General features: G+C 44.4%; 1 protein-coding gene across 2 annotated transcripts in view; it reads left to right on the top strand.

Annotated features, from left to right (window-relative positions):
• TSPAN7 (tetraspanin 7) overlaps positions 1-21,219 on the top strand; it is a 94,432-nt gene that overhangs the window by 55,040 nt on the left and 18,173 nt on the right. For both annotated transcript variants that reach the window (XM_035542272.2, XM_035542273.2), the window contains exons 2-3: positions 18,730-18,918; positions 21,102-21,176. In XM_035542272.2, the coding sequence (XP_035398165.1) occupies positions 18,730-18,918; positions 21,102-21,176 (264 nt within the window). The remainder of the gene's footprint in view (positions 1-18,729; positions 18,919-21,101; positions 21,177-21,219) is intronic.

Raw genomic sequence — 21,219 nt, 5'->3', positions numbered from 1 at the left:
TGAGAGGCATAAAGCAAAATAATGAGGCAGAAGATTCTGAGCAAGAAGAACCTGGAGATGTTGTGAGGACCAGAGAGCCCGTGTCTCCTGACCTCTGTGGTGATCACACAGGTGGTCCTGGCCAGACTGGTTGGGTGGGCACGTGCATCGTGGTGCTTATTGAGTGTGAGAGTGCCCGTAAGTAAAATCAGCTTAGGAGTTTTATAAAATAAAATCACCTTCATATTTCATAAAGTCTTACCCTGAGTTTTGTTACGCTAATCTCCTACAGCTGTAGTGTTGAAGCCCAAGAGGGAGTTGCTGTAATTTTTTAGGATGTGTCTTCTTCTCCATAGGCTGATCTTGGAGAGCTCCCTGCCAGTAACACTTGAATGGAAATAATGGTTTTGAACCCTAGCAAAGTATACGTTTTGTGAGCGTTGTCCTCAGCAACGTTCAGGCAGAAGAGCCCCCTGACAGCCTGGAATGCTTGGAAGCCATGAGGTCTGTCTGTTAATATAATCCAAACTAAAATGCAAGGCTTTATATTTTTATATGTTAATTAAGTGGGAGGATGGGCTCCTTTTGCATGTGTCTGGAGTATGGAAGTGGAAGCACTGCAGCGTCTGTCAACAACGTGGTTGGCAACATGAAATGCAAAAGGGACATCTGGTCTTGTCCTGTAGTCTCTTAAGTCTAGTTTTTTTCTTCCTTCTTTTTTCTTTCTCTCTTTTTTTTTTTTTTCATTTTATATGTGTGACTGTAGCAACTTCATTTGCTGTTGCCTTTCTTGCTGATACTATGTTGTTTCCAAGCAGCCAGACCCCCCGTACTTCAAGCTTTTCCCAGGCCATTCGGTAAGCCACCACGTCGGTGGTGTGTCATCCTGGATTAGCAGCGAGCATCAGCTCCAGCCAGATAGGACGGCACGTTTGCGAACTGCGTCCCTGCCTGGAGCCGGTCACAGCGTGGTCTTAGTGACAGCTGCTGGCGGCGTGTAGTAAGAGCTGGTGAAGTAAAATAGGAAAGCTTGGTAAACGTGTGTGAGAGAGTAATCGGCTAAGAATTTGTATAGCTCATGCCCAGCCTCTTAATGCCTTCTATTTTCTCTCGTTAGTAGGTGGCTCCCCAGATTGGAACCTTTTAAGATTGTAGATGAGGCTTGAAGAAGAATGACTGGCAACAGTGCAGACATGAACTTAACAACACCAGTCAAACGAAATAAAACAGAATGATGTGTATAATGATGGGAACATTAGCTTGTCTTACTGTTAGTATGAATGCTAGTAAGATAAATATTGAATATCTGTAAATAAACTATCATTATACTAGCATGAGACCTCCCTTCAAATTGTAATTCTTCTTGAAAAAGAGGCGATGCTTTTCTTTTCAACAGGAGCCCTGCACTGAATCATTTCCTTTAATTGCTGTTCGAAAATATATAACAGGTTTTTTAATGCCTACTTTTTATATTTATCTTTTTACTTTCCATTAATTGCGGTACTTCCATTCAAGCTTGAAAATGAAATTGCTTCCCCAACATATTTCTTGTCTGCTATATGTAAACATGGGCTTTTTTTTTATTAGCCTTGTTTCCAGTGAAGCTGAAAGCACACTAGCACCAAATGCACCGAGAGGCTTTCATCAGTTATCTCAGTTACAGGCATTTTAAAGGAAACTCAGAAAAGCTGCCACGTAGAGCAAACCTCATCTCTTTCTCTTACTATGGGGAATTTATCTCGTGTTTTGGGACTTATCTGCAGAAGCTTCGTCCTGGGGTTTATGCTTAATTTGGGGCAACTATCCACTAGTTAAACTTCAGATCCCCACTTTTATCTGCGAGTGTCCAGTTCTGAAAGATGTGGGCGGTAATCCTGTCAAGCTGCTCCTGCCCTGCTTTCGGCAGACGGCGGAGGACAGTGCCAGGAGCCACGTGGTGGCTGCTCAGCAAGGCTTTCTGGTGCCTTCATTTGCCCACAAGAGTCTGAAACCTTCTCTCCCCCCTCATTTAAGCAGCCCACCTACTTCATTTATTTGCTTTGGTTTTAAGTGGATTTGGTTAGGGAGCGTGTTAGTGTTATATTAAAACTGGATAAGAGCTGATGAGATGCATAGGAAGAGAGAAGACTTATTTCAAAGTGAATCATCTTTAATAGCAGTAAGATATGCGAGGCTGGGTAGACTTTGGTCAGTCTGTCATTAAGTACATCACCGTAGTTTTTTCAAGAAATAAAAAACCTTGAAGGAGAGAGGAGCAAGTGAGCCACGAGTGCCACGTGTAGCAGTATGAGAGTTTGATCCGTACCTTCTGCAAATCTTACGCCGCATCTCAAACAGCAAGAGCGTTCTTGCTCGGAAGGTTTTAGGCATTTCACTGGTTTTGACAAAGAATGCTTTACAGGCCACATGGAGGGACATCAGAGGGTCCGAATGGTCTGCAGATGAAAGTGGCAACCACTGCATCAGCAGACCTCTGAGGCTCTTCTGAGTGATTCGGAGTACTCAGCTATGAATAATGACAGTGTTAGTGCCTGTGCTCCCAAAGGTGCTGTGGCAAAGCTTGGGGGCGGGCGATAAGGATGGGATAAGCATGTGTCCCACAGCTCCTGGATCCATACGAAAGTGTAAGATGAATTGAAGTGTTGGGAGACCTGTGGTTAAAAGCTCTTCTGATGTCTGCACAGTCCTGATGGAAAACAGAGATGCAGATTAGTTTATCCATTTAGAGTGGGACGTACCAGTATCTTTCCTAACTTGCAGTAGGTAGAGTTTTGCACGTGTCTGGCTGGAGATGTCTGAGCATTTGCATCTCAAAAGAATATTAAATAAAAACGGTGTAGGTACTTGTGTGTTATCAGCAGTCTTGTAGTGTTACCTGTTACTGTGATTATCTGGTATTTTCTATTGAAAGGTTTTGTTTGGTTTGGTTTGTTTGTTATTATCACACCACACAGCTTCACAGCTTCAAACATCTGGGTTGAAATTTTATTCCAGTTTGTGGCTGAATTCTTTTTCAATGTGTGTTTCAGCTGGAATTTAGCAGTTTGAGTGCAAGCCTAGATAAAATTCTTTCTTTTTTTTTTTTTTTTTTTGACAGGAGAACGCACAAGTGTTGGTATTTGCATCAGGCATCTCTAATATGTGTACTGAACTGAAAAGCAACTCTTATGTGAGGGATGTGCCTTTATTTTGAGATGCATACACGTGTGCAGTAGCCACAAATACAGGAACTCACATACGTCAACCATTTAAGCAAGAGTATGAGATTATGTATAAAAATATAGAACAAGGAGCATGCTAGGGAATTATTCCCTCTCTTCTGCAGTCCTTCAAAGCCGCCCTGTTGCTACTTGCCCCTTTCTACCAGTCTGGCTCGTGGAAAAGTCATCTTTTTTCTGCCGAGGATAGGTGTATTCTGATAGCACATCTTCACACTCACAGCTGAGCATCACCTCTCACCTTGAACGACCGACTGCCTTGCAGATAAAGACGTGATATCCCTGTTAAACCTGCAAAGAAGGGTGTTGTTGTTCACTCTAGCTGTCAACTGCTCTCGTGTAGAAGGACCCTGACGTCCACATAGTTGTGTCGGGGTGTGTGTATCTGATTTGTTTGTAGGCAGGTGCTGATTTTAAGAGTTATATTCTAAAAATGTGTGCTTACACGCTCCACAAATGGCTGGTTCTGAACTCTTAACAATTGGCATCATGCCGTGTCTATTTACTGCGCAGGCTCTGGAGGAACTGACAAATTTGAGTTTCATTGGGCTTCTTCCTCCTCCTTTTTGCTGTTAGGAAGATGGGACTTGAGAGTACACCCTTGGTTATTAGAGCATCTCCCAGCAGTGCAGGGGAGTGCACAGAGCATCTGCATGCCACAGTTTGTGGGTATGCCGTCCTGTTGGGATTCAGAGCAGATGTCACCTTCCTCGCTCTAAAAAAACATTTGAGTATTAAGAAGAGAGGCTTCTGGCTTTGACTTTGGCTTCTTTAGTAGGAGTGGCACATGAAAAACAGAGCCATATGCTAAGGACAAACAGAGCAGTATGAAAAGCTGCTGTGTAGACACTGAGACAGAGTGCTAGACCTTGACTGGGACAAGACCGGGTTATTTTGGGGTGGTACAAACCAAACTTTTTTCGCGCTTTGCCTTGTTTTGTTATTTTTTGTCTTTCTTGGATGCGTCGCTACCTGGGTTTTGGAAGGGCGGGAGCCACGGTATGGGTGAGAGCAAATATGGATGGCTGTAAGAACATTGGTTTTGATCAGCTGAAATGAGAAGACTTGCTTTCTTGCGATGGATCATTTGAGGTGGACAGCAACGCAGTGGGGATCCACCATGTGTATACTTCTTGCCAAAACCAGGCCTGTATCCACCAGAGGAGTTCCCTGCAGCTTGGTGCCTTAAAGAGCTGCAGAGGAAAATATGGGTCGTGCAGGAGAGAAGAAAGACCAGAATTCTCCGGTATGAGAGTAGAGTGGCCTTTCTTTGCTGGGAAAAAAAAAATAGGCATACAAAGGGATGGCAGCTCTTAGCTACTTCTAAGTATGATTAGGAGAATGTAAATAACCTCTAATTTCCAATAAAACGGGATCAGCACATTAGAGGTTTGGTTGCAATAACAAAAACCTTCTGGAACCTCCAACAAAGCCCTTACCAGATCACTGCATGTGCTTCTGAGCTGATTTTTGCATGGATTGAACCGAAATGAACACGACAGCTGACAACCTTCTTGGCAGAGGAGCCCTGGCACGGAGTGGATGGAGGCTTGGGGCCCCCTGCCTCCTCCTCACGGGTTCCAGCCAATTTGGGTTTTTAGCAGGGCCCCCTGCTTTTCCCCTTGTGCCATTGCCCAGCAGCTCTCCTCCTGTGGATGAGGGGGTGAAGCTGCCCATCTGCCATCTTCTGCAGGCAGCGACCCTGTTACTGCCCTCGCCTCCTGCCCTCCCACCCCAGTGGCAGCCTGCTGGTGGAGATTCCTGGCTTTGGAAATGCATCTTGGGGTTGTGTGCATCTTTTTCTCGTACCTGTGTGCCGTGAGGGGCTGCGGTCAGCTGGCACGCAAAAATCCCTTTCCTCCACGACTATTTGCAAATTTAGGAGCTTGAAACTTCTGGCATTGGTCCCAGCAACATGACCTTGAATTCAGTACTATTGAATTTCTGCACACCGCTATTATCGCCCATTTCTGTGCTGTAGCCTGTTGTTTTGAAGGATATTAGGAGCGGAGGAGCCTGAATACAAAGTGATTCCAAGAGAGGTTCATACCACCGCTGTCGTGTGCTGTGACTAATGAGCTTGTTAATCAGTTTTTAATTCGTTTCAAGTTTTCTCCCTGTTAAATCTTAACTTTTTAAGAACACTAGGTAAACAATCCGATAGCTCTGCTTTTCCTGCAGTTTCCCTAGCCAGCGAAGAGAGAAATCGTTCTGGGTCTTGTGCTGCTGGGGATGCCTTTACTGCCTCTCGATACATTCGGAAGGAAGCTGTGTAGGACTACTGGAGTCACAACTGCAGAAATACAGTTGCCATACGGACAGCAGCAGGCTAGTGCCTAGTTGAGGATGGAACGGGACTGGTACGGCTCTGCATCTGCCCTAGAGTTCCTGTGTGCCCAACAGGATTTCTCCCTCTGGGCACGTTGCTGGTGATGGTGCGACTGAGGATCCCTTTCCACATGCTGACCGTGAGCGTGCGTTGAGCGGATGCAGAAATTCCCTGGAGGAGCTTCCTTTCCTAAGCTGCAACCATTTGGAGATGTTGATTTGCAGTCTTTGATGACTTTTTTTTTTCAGTACTTTTTTCACAGTATCTTTTCTGGCAATGTGTACGGTGCCTGCTGTCATCCAGCACTTGTACTGGTGCAAAAGAATTCATTTCCTCCTGTACGTTTGACTCAGAATGCAGAAATTGCATTTTCTTCCCCCCTAGGGCTGGATAGACCATACTGTGTGGTCACTGTATGCTCACTGCGTGTTCTGGGTTTTATTTTATTCCTGTTGAGAGCTCAAGAAGTTCAGATGATTCGCTTGGGACTGAGATGGATAGTATCGTGCTGTAGTTCACTGCTACGTGTCTGAAAGTTGAGGAATTTCTGTGCTGACCGATCTGCTGAAACTACCAAACCTCCTTCAGCAGAGGTTTTCCTTATCCTAGTCAAGCCTGAGGTACAGCTGTGGCTTTCCATTGTGGGCTAGATCATACCTGTGCTAACATGGGCTTTGGATATAGAACTGTTCTGATGGACACAGTTAGCACCAGCAGCTGCTTTTCTGGGTGTTTCATTTTCCTGATTTACTTTCTTCACTTGGGGATTATAGAAGTTTAGGTGCTGCATGTAAGAAACAATAAAGGATTTAAATAGCAGATATTCCTAGTCTTGATTATCTTGCATATTTTTCATTTAAAGTCTTATATCTCAATAAAACTGGAGAAGGTTTTTAAGGTTTGAATGCTTTGTAAACCCACATTTCTGTCATCTTTGTGTATTGCTACTGCAGGGATTTGAAAGTGTGATTATGAGGGACAGCTGCTGCCTGGGTATACGACAGTGAGTTTAAGCTTCCACAGACTTCCAAGTCCTACAGAAAAATATTCTCTGGCAGTATCCATTTACTAACCATGAGTTTTTTCCTTCTATTCCCAACCAAGCAAGGTTGTTGATGCCCCATGCCTGTCAGTGATCAAGAGGCATTTGGGCAATGCCCTCAGTAGTGTGCTTTAACTTTTGGTTAGCCCTGAGGAGGTCAGGCAGTTGGACTCGATGACCCGTAGGGTCTGTAGGTCCTTTCCAACTGAGCTATTCCATTCCATCCCACTGTGTATAGCGCTAGGCCTTCAAAACATCCACTGGCTCTTCGCTTAGGAGTGTGCTTTCACATTAATAATGAACTGAGTGTACATGTGTTTAAAATTATACTCGTGGAAAACTTGGCAATTTCCAATACTATGTTAATTGTTGAAAAATAGATTTTGACACTATAAAAGGCACGGGAATTTGGCAGGGATGGATATAGTTAAAAGGGATGGACATCTGGAAGACAGTAAGCCTAGCCTACCCTAAATATTTGCAAAACAGGCAAGCAAATGAAGAAAAAGGACCAGTCAGTTGTGGCTGTGACTCTCAAGCTCTGTGGCAATGTTCTCGTCCAGCCATTGCTGCACTGCCCAAGAGGAGGAGAAAGAGATGCAGCACTGCCGTCTTGAGAGCAACAGGTCTGGACAAAAGTCTTCTCTGGTGGCACAGACATTGGAGATAGCTCAGAATGATTGGTGAGGTGGGATGCTCTCGTTTCGACTCCTAAAAGACTTGGGCTTGATTCGGCTGCTTTTCCCCTTGCACGCGCTGTCCTTTGATGCACCCCACAGTCCTGCTGTGAAATCCTGGCGGTGACTTCATTTCCTCTCATCAGCTCCTCCGCCCCAGCGGCTGCCTGGACCATTCAGGCTGGTTTTCATTACGTTCAACCTGAGCGCCAGAAAGTTCGTCTTCCCCTTTGTCATCTGTGGGAACGCCGTCCCCACTTTCCTGCCTGTTAGCCCTCCGTTATGCTGAAATCCAGAGGCACCACGTGCTGTGGTGGGTTTGGTGGCCATTCCTTGAACACCAGCAGTTTGGATGTCATTAATGGATAAGCTATATCCAGACTTCGGTCGCAACGGGTAGTCTCACAGCCATATACCCGGCAGGCTGGGCACTCTTCAGAGAAAATATATGGTGGAGGAAGAAGGATATTCAGAAGAAAAATCAAAGCTGGAGGAACTGAGCTGCAGACAAGGTTTTGGCTGTGCAAAGCAGTGCAGGTGCAGCTTTTACAGGGCAACGTGTAGGTGTGCTGGCCGGAGCCGCGCTGCAAACACGCTGCCTTACTGCTGCATCAGGTCTTAAAACTCAGCTGCTGGCTCCTGCTGTCATCACGTACCTCTTGTAGGAGCAACACGGGCAGGGATGTGAAGCGCTCATCGTTGCAACGTCAGGCTCAGGGAGGGCAGCTGATGGGCCGCCTGCAGCACACGGCTGCGACCCAAGTGACCAAAATTGTCAAGTGTAGCAGACGTGTCACACAGGCTGAATCAGCACGCAGGCATCCAGCCACCAGGCTTTACACCATGCTCCACAAGCTGATGATAGGTGCTGGGGGCTCCTTCTTTCTCTAATGACGTGTTTCAGTTTGCAGAGCGAGATGCTGCTTTTGATGCTTCCTAACTGGAAGCTCTTTTTCCTTAAACATTCAGGCATGCGTATTTAAAGCTAAGTTTCAGGAAATTGGTACTGAAAATTCCCAGCAGAAATGTATTTTTGCATTTTATTTTTTATCCAGAGACGACCACATTTTGGTCTGCAGCTGACTTAAAAGATACATCAATTTATAGAGCCACTAGTAACCAAACTATAAAACAAAGCATTTCCTCTCATTTATTGAAGTTTCTTACACAAAAATAAACATCAGCCTGATAATGAAGATCTTAGTGTTACTAAGATTTCTAAGTATTTCTGTAAGTGCAAGGTGGGATAAAGCTGAGTTTTTCACCATGAGAATATGGCTGTTTATTATAACCATTTATTATGTGTGTGATCTTAGAATAGAGATCAGGTCCCAGATCTCATTATTCTTCCTGAATCTCCCAGTAAGTGGCATGTAATTAATTATTTCTTTATGGGAAAAAAATCTATAAGAATAGGTATTTGCTACTATGTTAGCAAGAAATGATTAGTTTTGAGCCACACTACAAGCATCTTTTCAAGCTGTCATGTCCCCCCCACACCGCTCTCTTTGTTAGTGCTTTTAGGACTTCTTGGGACATACCCAGTTTTTCATCCTGCAGCGAACTGGATGACTTGGATTTTACCCTCCTACCCCTCACTGTTAATTCGAGGAGCACTGGCCTCTTCTCCGGGTGGCAAGGAGGCACTGTGGGAAGGCTGTTATCCTCTCTGATTTTTAACTTTTTTCCAAGTCCTGGTTTAAACTATTTTTAATTTTTAAGCCCTGGCTGTCATTTCTGCCCCAGCCTGGGTGGAAAGTGTCATTAAGCTTTGGTATGTATGGTTAGTGTATGGATGGGTGGGGGTTCTGGGAAACACCCAGATTATATATACAATGTGCACTTACTATTGGAGGTCATTTAACTCAATTGGTGCTGAAAGAGGCACCATTAAAGTTAGGGATAAGACACACTGTTTTCTGCAGGGTTGGTGGCGAGTAGCCTAATCAACTGCATTCTCTGTAGTAACCTAATAGTCACTTTGGTGTCTATCTGAGAGTTGGTATTTTATTTCATTTCCATAATGTTTTTTTAAACAGCCCTGCAATTTCAGCTCCAAGGATATTAATGTGGTGGTGGCTCGCTTATAACAAATATTCATGCATTTGTAATAGCATCACAGCAAGGAAGATAAGCAAACCTGAGAAATATTTTTGAAAAAGAAATAGGATGTCAGTCCACACACGGAAAGTAGCTGGGGAAGAAGAGGTTGTTAAGCTTGACATCGGTGTATCTAATCAAAATCTGCTGCTCTGTGTTTCAGAGCAAAGCTGGTGGCTGTCTGCTGACCTGGATGCGCTAGGTACTCAGCTCTGACCCGGCGGGGACGTGAGAGCAGTGGCTGCATCCCCATTGCCATAGTTTGCTCGTGCTGGTATCCCTGATGACATTTTCTGCAGGGAGGGCATGGACCAGCAGTTCTAATAAACAGGATTCACGGTTTGGGATGGAACGAGCAAGGGCTGTGCTAGGTAATCCATTTTGTGACAGCAGCTAATACTAGATGGATGCCGAGCTGCGTGGATCATAATTCAAAGAGATTGCTAGGGCAAAGGGACAAACCAAGACCTGCAGTGCTGGACATCCTACCTGTGCAACAGAAAGAGACAGCTCTGAACGCAAAGGGTTGCAGCTGACCAAGGTGAGACAAGCAATGGATCACAGAGAGGGATGTAAGCTACCAAATTAAGGTCATGGCATTTTTCTTTGCATCCTTTGGGCTGGAGTTTCCTAGAAAGGGATTGTTTAGAGGGGAAAATCTGTCGGGAAAGGAGAGGAAGGAGAGGGACATGCCTGAGTTAGAAAAGAGGGGAGACAAAAAATTTTTCTTCAGTAGAGTCTTCCCTGAGCACAGTATAGTTACGGTGGATTTAATAAATAAATACATAAATTAAAATTAAAAAAAAAAAAGAGACAAGAAAGTTCTGCTGGAAACATTTCTTTCTTTGATCAGATTTTTTTTTTTTTTTAAATAGCTTCATTTTTTGTGGAAATACTAGGCAGTAACATTGGTGACGGCAACTCCGGTGGTAGTTTTGTGGTTTTTTTTTTGTTGTTTTTTTTTCTGCTAATGTGCATCTTTTATTTTTTCCAAAGGGGAGGGAAAGATGTGGAAAAGTTGCCTCCTTCCAAAGATACAGCTTTCTTTTAGTTCCAGCAGAGGTCAATACTGTGCAAAACGTAACTGAGGTTGACTTTTAAGGTGTAGTCAAGATCACTAGATGCGAAGACAGAAAATTCAGCTGTGTTGCTGCCTTATGTGCATCTCCACATTGCATCCTATCTTTTCTTACTGCTTTGTTGCTCCATCCAGCCTGTGAAGAGCTGACACTGAAGCTCCGAAGAAGATTTATGCTTGTTTTAGTCCCCTGCCTGCCTGATGAGAGCCCAGAGGCTGAGGCAGAAAAAGATTCAAAGCCAGCCACTCCCATTGCTTGGCAGGCTGTAAAGCAAGAACATTTTTGAATGTGATCCCTTGCTTATTTCGGGAAACTTATAAAATTTTCAGAGGTAGGCCAGTTATTTTTAAGCCTCTCTAGACATGCTTTTCATGCAGGGTATGCTCAAGGTCGACCATTTTCCTCATGAAAAAATTTCCCTCCTTTGGGGAGAAGTCTGGTAGATCTAATTAGCTGTGCGCTGTTGTCCTCTCTCATTTCCTCACAGCCTGCTAAACCTATCGCTAGACCTTTCAGCTTCAGCCAAGATGGATTGCATTAGTTCTTGTCTGCCTTCCCCTGGATTCATCCGTTTTATGCACAGACTTTCTCTAGTCCGTTAGAGGAGAAGACTCCAGCAGCGAGGTGCTGAGACAGCACACCTCTACCAAAAGGCAAGGAGGCTGGTATTTGGAAGGATTGGAATCAAGGAGCTGAAAATATCAAAACCATCCGTATTTTCTTTGCATTTGACTCTTTTCTGCCACTTTGGATCTCTTTTTAAGTCGCACACGTTTTGCAATCAATCATTTAGCAAGGTTGTGAATATGAAATGAAACGGTAAAAATGATACCTACAATGAGAGCCTGATTAATGAAGCTGACCTCCTGCTTCTTGGTTCTGTGAGTAAAAAACTGGTCCAGAGAAATTGTGTGTTCTCCCAGCTGCTTCTGAAATCAGAAGGGATTGCTGTTGTGCTCAGTATCAGTCAGGATTGGGTACCAAGTCTTATTTTGCCAGAGCTTAGGAAGCAAAATAGCTGACATCTGTAATGAACAGGAGGACATGAATTATGTAGACAAATAAACTAGCAATTACTGCTGCACATTTATCTTCACCTCTGTAAATGATAAACTTTAAATGTTCCATATGGAAGCCCTGTGTATAAATTAGTTCCTCTGCATTTGGGCCTGTTGAAATCTCAGTGGATGTGAGATGGAGTAGCTTTTATATCTCCTGTCTCGGTTTAAGACAGCAGCTCCCTTTATACCGTGCTGCAAATGCTTTGTGAGATTTGGGGTGTGAAGAAAGCAGACTCCATTAGGATGCAGCGTGCATCCTGTTTAAAGGAGTACATAAGGTTTTCCTGTGTTACTCTGACAGAATTAAAGATAGTGCAGTTTCAAAAGTTATTCTGAGTCCTCTTCTCTTATTTACATGTTTCTCATCTGTTACTCAGAAGGAGGGGGTTGATATTTTAATCTTTGTTCTGGTCCTATTAAAATAAGTAATTCCTAGGCATTTGTGTCTTCTCCCTTAATGAGAAAATGTGTATGTTCAGCATCAGTTCTGAGTTCAGAAATGCATAGCATTATCAAGGTATCGTTCTCCCTGGCTCCTATAAAGCTGCAGCACATAACCTCATATTGAAGCTACTGGCCATATCTATGCCTGTGTGTCTTTGAAAAGTAGAGGGCTTACTGGACAAGTGAAGTTACATCTAGCATTCAGTTCAGTTGTATTTCTACCCATGTGAAGCACGTTAACTTTTTCACTACATCTAGTCAGCTCCATGTGCAGTCTCGCAGTCCTACTGACAATCCCTGATTTGTTCAGATGCTGAATAAGAGTAATTATACACAGAGACATGAACTGGGAAGAAGCAGAAGCGAATAAAGATGCCTGAGAGGCCAGTGAGGTTTGGGCACGTGGTCAGAGCAAGGGGTAGAGCTGGTTGGATTTTTTTTGTTCCAGGTTCTTTTTTTTTTTTTTTTTGAATCAGCCAGAACTTGCTGATTCATCTAGATTGAAACACTCCATGGGAACATCTTGATTGGAGTGGAGTTTTTCTTGGAAGATGACCAGGTTGCCTACCTGCTTCATTTCCTGCCATCTAGTCAGTCAAGGGTTTCTGGGCTGTATTTGCCAAGCCTGAGTTCAGAAGCAATCAAGTGTGAGGCCTTGTAGCCCTAAACAATACAATCTCTAGTCGCATCTAGTCCTTACAATCCTTGCCCTGCTTGGATATCTGCTTGGATATTTTTCTCTTTGGAAAGTTTGACCTAAATGAAAGGCAGGCCTAGTAATGTTAAATTGAATGCTACATCTCAGGTTTCTGTGCTGAAGAAGCATGAGTCAAGGGGCTTCCATGGCAGTGAATTTTTGCAGTGATCTATCTTTGATGAAATCCAGGATGAAATATCTTTCTAATAATGTTTAAGGCTGGAGAAACTGCACAGAAGAGAACCAGAAGTTGCATGGTGGTTTTTTTTAATTCTTTTTTGGGTGCTGAAGAGGAGTAATTAGTGTTTCAAGGTTGCTTGTCTCGAAAGGTCAATGCGGTAACACTGCAGTATCCACGGGTTTCAGCATCCTACCTCCAACAGGGACATCCGCAGCACCATGGACACCCGTGGAGGTACCACGCTGCCTGTCTGGGGCTGCTTCAGCTCCCTGCCTGAGGTGGTTTGCATTGCTGGGAGGCAGGCAGTGCGGCTGTCCCTCCTCTCCCTTCCCGGCTGGGGGACAGTGCAGGAGGATGGTCAGCACAAGGAGATAGGAGTCATGAAGCAGGAGACTGCCTTTATGCACATTTAGGGTGACAACAGACAAACAAAATCCTGAATTAGGGTGAATCAGAAGTAACAGTCATTCTCCAGACAGATTTTAATACGAGGCTACGAGGCCTCGCGCTTTCCTGATGGCAGCTGCGTGTGAGGCAGGAAGGAGAGAGCCATACGTCAGGCGCCTAAACGAAGTGCTTTGTCCTGGAAATGTATGCAAACAGGGAGCATCCGTCAAAATAGATTAAACACCCTGCTGCGTGCGAGAGGCAGGGCAATTTGCAAGAATTAAAAAGAGCTGACAAAAGTCGGCACTAACAAACAGCACGCGAGCCCGTTTGTGGGCATGAAGCTTGTCCGAGTTTCTGAAGGCTTGCTGTGTACGCTGGGCTTGCCCTGAGCACCCATAAGTCAGGCCTTCCCTGGCACTGTGACTGTTTTATCTGGGTGTGGACTAATATGGTTTAAACCAAAGCTCTTGTAAAATCTGAGCATGCATGGGAAGGGCCTTGAAACCTGCTATGTTGGGGTTTTGTTCTTTTGCTTTCTCTTAACCTGATATTTTGGGGTTTTGCTTTCTCTTAACCTGCCATGGAAAGGGAGGGGGCAGGCCCACCATGGCTGTAAGGCTCTGAGGGCAAGCAGGCAGTGACCAGGCTGGTCTCCTGTCACCTTACATTTGTCACAGCTGACACTGCGTAAGATGGGGCTGAGGCCTGGTGAGGCCACCCAGACCCTTCTGCCTCCCCCAGGCCATGGTGGGATGGGTCCCAGCCTGCCTAAGGGCAGCCACTGGCCTTCCTCCCACAGCTCCCTGTGTGGGGGCGTCTTTCCTATAGCCTCTTTTTAGAGGCAGTTCTTTTTTTTTATTTCATTTTTATTTTTTATTTTTTGCTTTTGCCAGTGCTTGTGTTACTGTACCACTCCAGATCTCTGGTCTGAAGCATTGTAGTTTTTTTCTCTGTCTGCCAAGGAGCTCAGGTCTGGACGTGCCTGGGAATAGGCACTGCTCTGTCTGTCTTAGCCAAACCTTGGCAGAGAATACGGTTGCCAGAAACATCATACCATTTCCAGGATAAAGCTTAATTCTTAGCAGGCCCACGCAAAGGCCAAATTTTGCTGCTGCTCTCCTGCCCCATGTGTGCCATCTTTTGCAGGTGTTTGTATGTAACGTGGCTGTGGAATCTGAACTGTGGCTCGGGTGGGCTCTAAAAGGTTTGTAGTGACTCTCCTGTGTTTGCCAGGAGAGCTGAAGAGGACAACTTATTTCTCATATGCGTATATCTGCTACTGTTTATCTTGATGATTTGCTTAACTCTACGGGGAGAAAAAAATATATGCATGCACAAACGTACACGGGTAAGACCCTGTATCTCAAATGAAGAGGTACTTTTTTTTTTCTCCCATGAAATCTAAAATTTTCTGGCTTACATATATAAAATGTCTGATTGTATAATGAGCAGAGGCTTGGGAAGAACAAGGGTATTTCTGAACACCCTTGCTCTCAACGTTTTTGAAGCCTACTGACTAAAAGTTGGCAGAGCCAGCCTGAGTCTCCCAATGACTACGAATGTTTTCCTTCCTTGAACAACAGAGAAATCTGAAATACAAATAGCTGCTTGCCATTGTTGTTTCAGATTTGCTGAGGGTAAGCAGTTCTTGGTAGCTTTTGAGTGACAGGAGGAAGATGCCATCTTTCACCTGGATGTTGAAGCACTGCAGATATTAGAGCTGTACAAGAACCCTGTGAAGTTAATGGTGTTACCGTTATTTTAGGGAGGCACCAGAGAAGTGAAACAGCCTGCCTTGGTTAAGGAGGTACTTGCAAGAAGTAACTGTTTGGAAGAACCATGATTTTATATAGTTGAACATGGGTAGCTTAGTTGCACAGTTTACCTTTCTGTAGATCTCTAGTCTGGGATGCGAGCTAAAGAGAAACAGACCCTCCTTTCCTTGACTGCTTTTTTGTTGTTATTTGTTTGTTTCTTTTTTTTTTTACTGTGTTTATTTATTTTGATGCTGAGGAGTCCAAGGGAATGCAAATTACTAGGTTTGGGAGTGCTAAAGCATCCTGGTATTCTGTTTGGTTCCCGAGCCTTCACCTTCGTAGTGTTGCCTGTTTGATGTGACTTTTAGATGCCCTGATAATCTCCCTCGTGAGCGACACAACGAGGTTTCACAGCTTCCCTGCAGTACAGCTACCAGCATTGCCGCTGGCTCCACGTCCCATCGTGGAAGTGAGCAGGGTGCCACGTTCAGCTCCGTGGGGCGTGCTCCCCTCAAACCCAGCTCCTGTGTCAGCATCAAACTTTTCTAATTTATTTTAAAAGGCTTTTTAGTGTGCTTTGATGGCAGGACATTCAGCCTTAGAATTTTTTTTCCATTGAAATGTGTGATAATGGTCTGAATGGAAGGGAAGGGAGCAGGGAAGATGAGGGGGAGGCTGTGCATTGCAGGAGGTACTGTGAGTTTTCTTTTAGACCTTCCTGCCATGAATGTCCCTCCTGTTTTTAAAGAAAACAAACCTAAAAAAAAAAAAAAAAGGAAGCAGCTGGTACATTGATTGTTCCCTCGATTATGTGATGGAACAGAGAGATAGGGATAAAAAGTGTATCTCAAAAATACGAAAATGAGGTTTGCCTTTGGGTGAAAGTGGGCTTTGGTCAGACTGCCACTCGTGCTCTGTTAAATAAAGGTCAGTAAAAGATCTGCAGGGAAGTCTTCTGTTTTTTCCTCTTCATGAGTGCAGTTCCAGGCTGCATGACTGCAGCCCAAGGGTGTCTGCAGCACTTCTCTCGGGAAACTTCCCATCCCTCTGCACAGTGACAGATTTGCTGGGATTTTAGGCCTCGCCACCGACTGTAGGATTTCCTTAAACCCATCTACACCAGAGCTCTACTAAGAAACAAAAGGGGAATGAGCTGCCAATAGACTTTGCTCCTTTTCTCCCAAAGTCTTTGTATACCATAAAATGGATAGGCCCCCTGGAGGTACAGGGAAACCAGACTCTTAAAACACAGAGTAAAGGGTTAGTAATTGTTTCAAACAGCAGAATACAAATGCTTTTTATTGCAAGGCTGGAGTTCTCTTTCCAATGTGAAGCTGCTTGTTTGTTTTGGCAGCAGAGGCTGCTTTTACTTCTCCCCGAGGACAGTGGTAAAACTTTCGGCAGCTCAGCTCAGGCGCAGAAACCAGACCTTTGTCCCACTGGAGGCAAGAAACCAACATTTGTTCTTTGGGTTTCGGAGTCCCTCACAGCTTGCTTGCTGGTTTGCTTTTAACCTGCTAATCTGGACAGTCTGAAAAAGCTTTTGTATAGGAGAAGAGAGAGAGAGATGGATCTGCTCCTTTCCTTGAAAGGCTTTGCGTAGGGATGGTACTAAACTCAGGAGGTGTTTGATGTCTGCGGTTACATAAGCTACGTGGTGATTTTTTTGACATTAAATTGTTGGCTGATGGGCTGCAACAGCGAGGACTCAGCACTTTTCACAGAACTGCACTGAGGGATGAAGAGGAGTTGGATTTACTCTCAACTCCCCTGTGGGCAGGGGAGCAGAAATCTTTGCTAATCCTGTTCAGGAGGTGTGACAGAAATACCAACACCTGCGGCAGGTTGGGAGCACAAGGGGAGGTTTAGGGAAACCGCAGGAATTGACGGGTTTCTCTGGCAGCGCTGCACCCTGGCGTGCTGTGGATGGGAGCCAAGTGGGGGCATTTCTTTCCCTACAGCTCTGGAAGGTGGTGGGAGAAGGAAGAGAATGAGCTAAGAAGTGTTAAAATTGCCAGATGAGATTATTTTCTCTGTGTTATGGAAAGGATCTCCTCTCTCTGAGGAGACATTAATTTGATTTTCTCTGCTTGGCCTCCTCTCCTTTGGTTTCTCTCCATATTCTCTCTCTCTCTCTCTATTTTGGCTTTGCTTCTTCCATGCTGTTCCTCCCCCCAACATCCCTCTCCTATATCTTTCTTCAGAGCACCTATTCTGTATCCTCTCTCCTCCTGGCATTTTCCCTGCATGGCTCTGATCGTTCAGCAGCTCCGCTCAATGCGGTTCCCTCAGGAGCAGAAGTGCTGCACCTCAGCAGCAGCTGAGCAGCGTCAGAGCAGCATTTGCTGTGGCTCCCTCAGATACATGCAGAATGGATGACAGGCTCCTTCACCTGTTAATACTGAGCAGCAAGACAGAGGAAATGACCTAGTAGAAAGGCAGTGACAAGGGTGCACTCTGTGTGGGTTTTTTGAGCGAGCCTGGATATAAAAAGCCAAGAATCTGCTTTCCTTTTTCCTTTGAGAAGGTCTTCCTTGAATTAATTCACGTCAACCTTTATGAAAAGTGATCTATGAAAGGATCTAACAAAGTAGCTCAGCTGGTGCAACACAACTGTGAACACCGGTCCCCTCCATAAACAACTGCAGGGCAGCCCTGGTGTGATAGCGGGGCATTTCAAGACTTCACAGCAGTATAAAGATGTCCACAAGGGAGAAGTTGGAAAGCAAACAAAAGAATACTGTCAGGGCATTTCGTCCATTTCAGCCTCTTGGTAGTGGCCTCGAGGAGCTGGAAAGTGGTTTGGAGGGAGTTCAGGCCGTGTCTGCAGGCCTGGTGCTCAGGACTGGCACCTTTGGTCATGCCGTGGGAATAAGTGATGTGCGTACTGGCTTGAAGCAGATGTGAAGCTCTGACACGTGTTAAATGTGCACAGTGAACTCATATTAGCAGGGATTAAACTGCTCCTCGACCTCAAGGAAGCCATTGGCACTTCCTTCTGCTCTGCGCCCCTACTCCCCCTATTATCTCCATCTCTGCCATTGTCCAGGAGGTCTCCACTGAAGACTGCTTTAATGCTTTTCAATTAATTTTTAAAAATCTCAATTATTCTTGCTAGCAATGCACGCCCATTGGGTTTTTGGGGTGTGGGCATCGTCTTCACGTTTTAGGCATGAAGCTGGGTACTCCCAAGGCCATGTACTTGGAGGGGTAAAGCTTCTGTGTGGCCAGGGGTCTCGCTTGATAAGTATGGGAGCGGGGAAGGCTCAGCTTCAAGGGCAATATGCTGCACGGGGTGCTTGCGTTCCTGAAACTGAGTACTTTGGGTTAAAAAAGGACAGGACAGGAGGTAGGAAGTTTTGTTTTGTTGTTCAGGTAGTTTTTGTGGCAAAACTCAGGTTGTGTGAGGTATAGGCAGTTTTTATTGGCTTTTGGTAAGAGTGATGGACTTGGCCACCTCTCTTGGCATGCTGTAGGAGCAGAGAGCCTATTCCTAGACAGAGAGGGGCTATTAGCAAGCACTGCATTCTCCCTTGGCAATCATCAGCCTTGCAGTGATTAGTCCTAGATGTTTGTCTTCCAATGGCAGCCATAATGAAACATCTCCAGAGACTGGAAATTAATTTTCTCTGTCCATCCCTATGGAGCTAGTAAAAGTCTTGCAGCTTCCTTCTGCCAACACAACAGCAACAATGAAGCTCTTCGGGATCACTGTGTACTGGATTTGGATGTCTTCACTGACAGCTTCTGATGGCTTTCTCCCCTTACTTTGCAGATCACAGGTGTTATCCTTCTCGCAGTCGGCGTCTGGGGCAAGCTCACTCTAGGCACGTACATCTCTCTCATCGCTGAGAACTCCACCAATGCTCCCTACGTGCTCATCGGAACGGGTACCACCATCATTGTCTTCGGGCTTTTCGGCTGCTTTGCCACTTGTCGTGGCAGCCCATGGATGCTGAAACTGGTAAGTACGCCAAAGTGCCGTATTGAAGAGGGGAAGAGGTTTTGTCAATATATTATGATTTCCCACTCCCGCCTCAAGCTTCACCAGATGTTAACATGTTTTTTTAGGCACATAGGCTAGATTTTATGGGTCTTAATGTTCAACACGTGTGTCTTTTGGATAAAGAAGCAAAAAAAAATCTTTGCCAAAACCAGTTGTTGATTGAGTTTGAATGAATTTTGCTACTGCGCAGCATACAGGCCCATGTGTGGTTGGGAGCAAGGGTAAAGTGCTGCTCTGCGAGCAGTTCTACGGTCGTTCTGTTTTTCTGTGAGCCAGACAGGTGTATTTACAATCTTAAAAGTGTTCACAGCACCATAAATGTAAAATTTATTTGAAATATAGATTAAAGGAGTCTCTGATGTGAAATCCGTGGAAAAATATTTGGTACCTTCTAAATGCACACCAGTCTTGCTTTTTTCCTAATATTCACTGGAATAAAATAAGTCAACCCCAGACAGCACAGCTCTGTACTGTATGTTTTTCCACATCTCAAAAGCACCACGGAGTCAAGGTGTGCTAAGCTGAGGTACAGCAGCCATCTTAACCAGTTTAACCTCTCTTGCTACAAGTTTCTGTCCAAGTTTTCCAGCTCACCTTATAATGCAAAGTTGCTAGCATTTAAACAAACCTATATCATGAACCATGTTCCTAGGAATATTCAAGAGCAAAATTTAAAATGCATAACAATTTGAAGGGTGGAAATACCACTTGTGAAACACTGACATGGTGGAAAAGGGCTTTACAGTAGATGCATCTGCTGCCATGGTATTTTAGGGCTGATTTCCTGAGGAGATGAGACGATTCCTCTCCAGTGTGAAGCGGGCTTTAAAAAGGACATCCTAAAGAGAGTTAATTTTCTAAAGTGATGGCACAGCAGGGGAGACGCAGGAGCTGCAGATTGATCGGTGGGTACATGTGGCTGGCTAGTCAGTGTGTACCTAACACCATTGTAGGTGCACCACTGCTGTCTCTTGCTGGTGATGTGCTGTCAGGGTGTGTGTAGAGGCTTGTCAGAGTTACTGCAGTCCAGATGGGAAAGTGTGAAAGAATATATAAATCCATAGGAAATCAGGCTCTGCTAGTTGCTCTGTTAGTCATGTAACTTGTTTAAAGGTATGTCCTCTAACTTAGTGTGGCATGTTGCTGTTCCAAACACATAGTTTTATTTTCATTGTACACGTGAGAAATATTACAAAACCTTACTTCTTTCCTGAATGGAATACAGAAGTGATTTGACAGCAGTATTAGTTGTAGAGAATGATTTTTCTAGTTCTGTCTTCACTGTTGTCCTCCCTTCCCTAACAACCTTCTATTAAAAATAAATTTCCCTCTTTCCATTAAATCCTGTTAGGACTGAATTTAATTTAAAATGTTTCCTTTTTAAAATAACTGTTGAGTTATTTAGCACATGGAGAAAACAGGCATTTTCCCATGAGAAGATTAAGCCCCAACTTCAGATTTTACCACCCCACTTTGCATTTCTTTTCTTTACTTTTTTTTGGCCTAGATGTATTTTTGATGGTTTGTGAATGGCTACACTGAAAGCCACTGTTTTCAAAAGTTTATTTAGCTCTGAATCCAAATGCTACTCCCAAATCCAAACACGGGCCTTGGCTCAGCAAAACATATGGGGCATCCGTCTACTATTACCATGAGAATATTTCCAGTGAAGTCAGTTCATTCATTCATTTGAGAAACTTCAGGAGTTAGGCTGGAAATCCCAATCTAGCAGCAAGAGATAGATAAACATGAGCCAAAACACCTGGGGAAGCCTATTTACCTTAGCAGAGTGCCACACAAATAAAAAGGGTCTGTTTGTATTCCTTACTGCAAGATCAAAACCTTAGTGGCTTGTGATCTGTTTCTGGTACATGAATGTGTTTTAATTTATATGAAAATGCTAAAAAATATGGGGTCAGAAAACCTAGCAATTAGACAATGCATGTAATTTGTGAGTTGCGTAAATGCATAAAATATATTCATGCAATAACCTGTGTATCGTGCTAAAATACATTTATTAATGTCTTTAAAGGGTGTCTAGATCAGAAAGTTTAAATTAAATTTTGTGTGATAACTGAGCAGTATTTGTGCTGAGACAAAAGCCTGTCCCCTCTGACATCTCTTGCCTCCTCTCTTTTCAGTATGCCATGTTCTTGTCCCTGGTGTTCCTGGCTGAGCTAGTGGCTGGCATTTCAGGGTTTGTGTTTCGCCACGAGGTAGGTGGAAATGTGCTGAGGTTGCATGTGGCAGTGCTTCCCC

This window comes from Cygnus atratus, chromosome 1 (assembly GCF_013377495.2).
Source record: "Cygnus atratus isolate AKBS03 ecotype Queensland, Australia chromosome 1, CAtr_DNAZoo_HiC_assembly, whole genome shotgun sequence".
Taxonomy (NCBI): domain Eukaryota; kingdom Metazoa; phylum Chordata; class Aves; order Anseriformes; family Anatidae; genus Cygnus; species Cygnus atratus.
The sequence above is the reverse complement of the archived record's forward strand: the minus strand, read 5'-3'. Positions and strand labels throughout refer to the sequence as shown.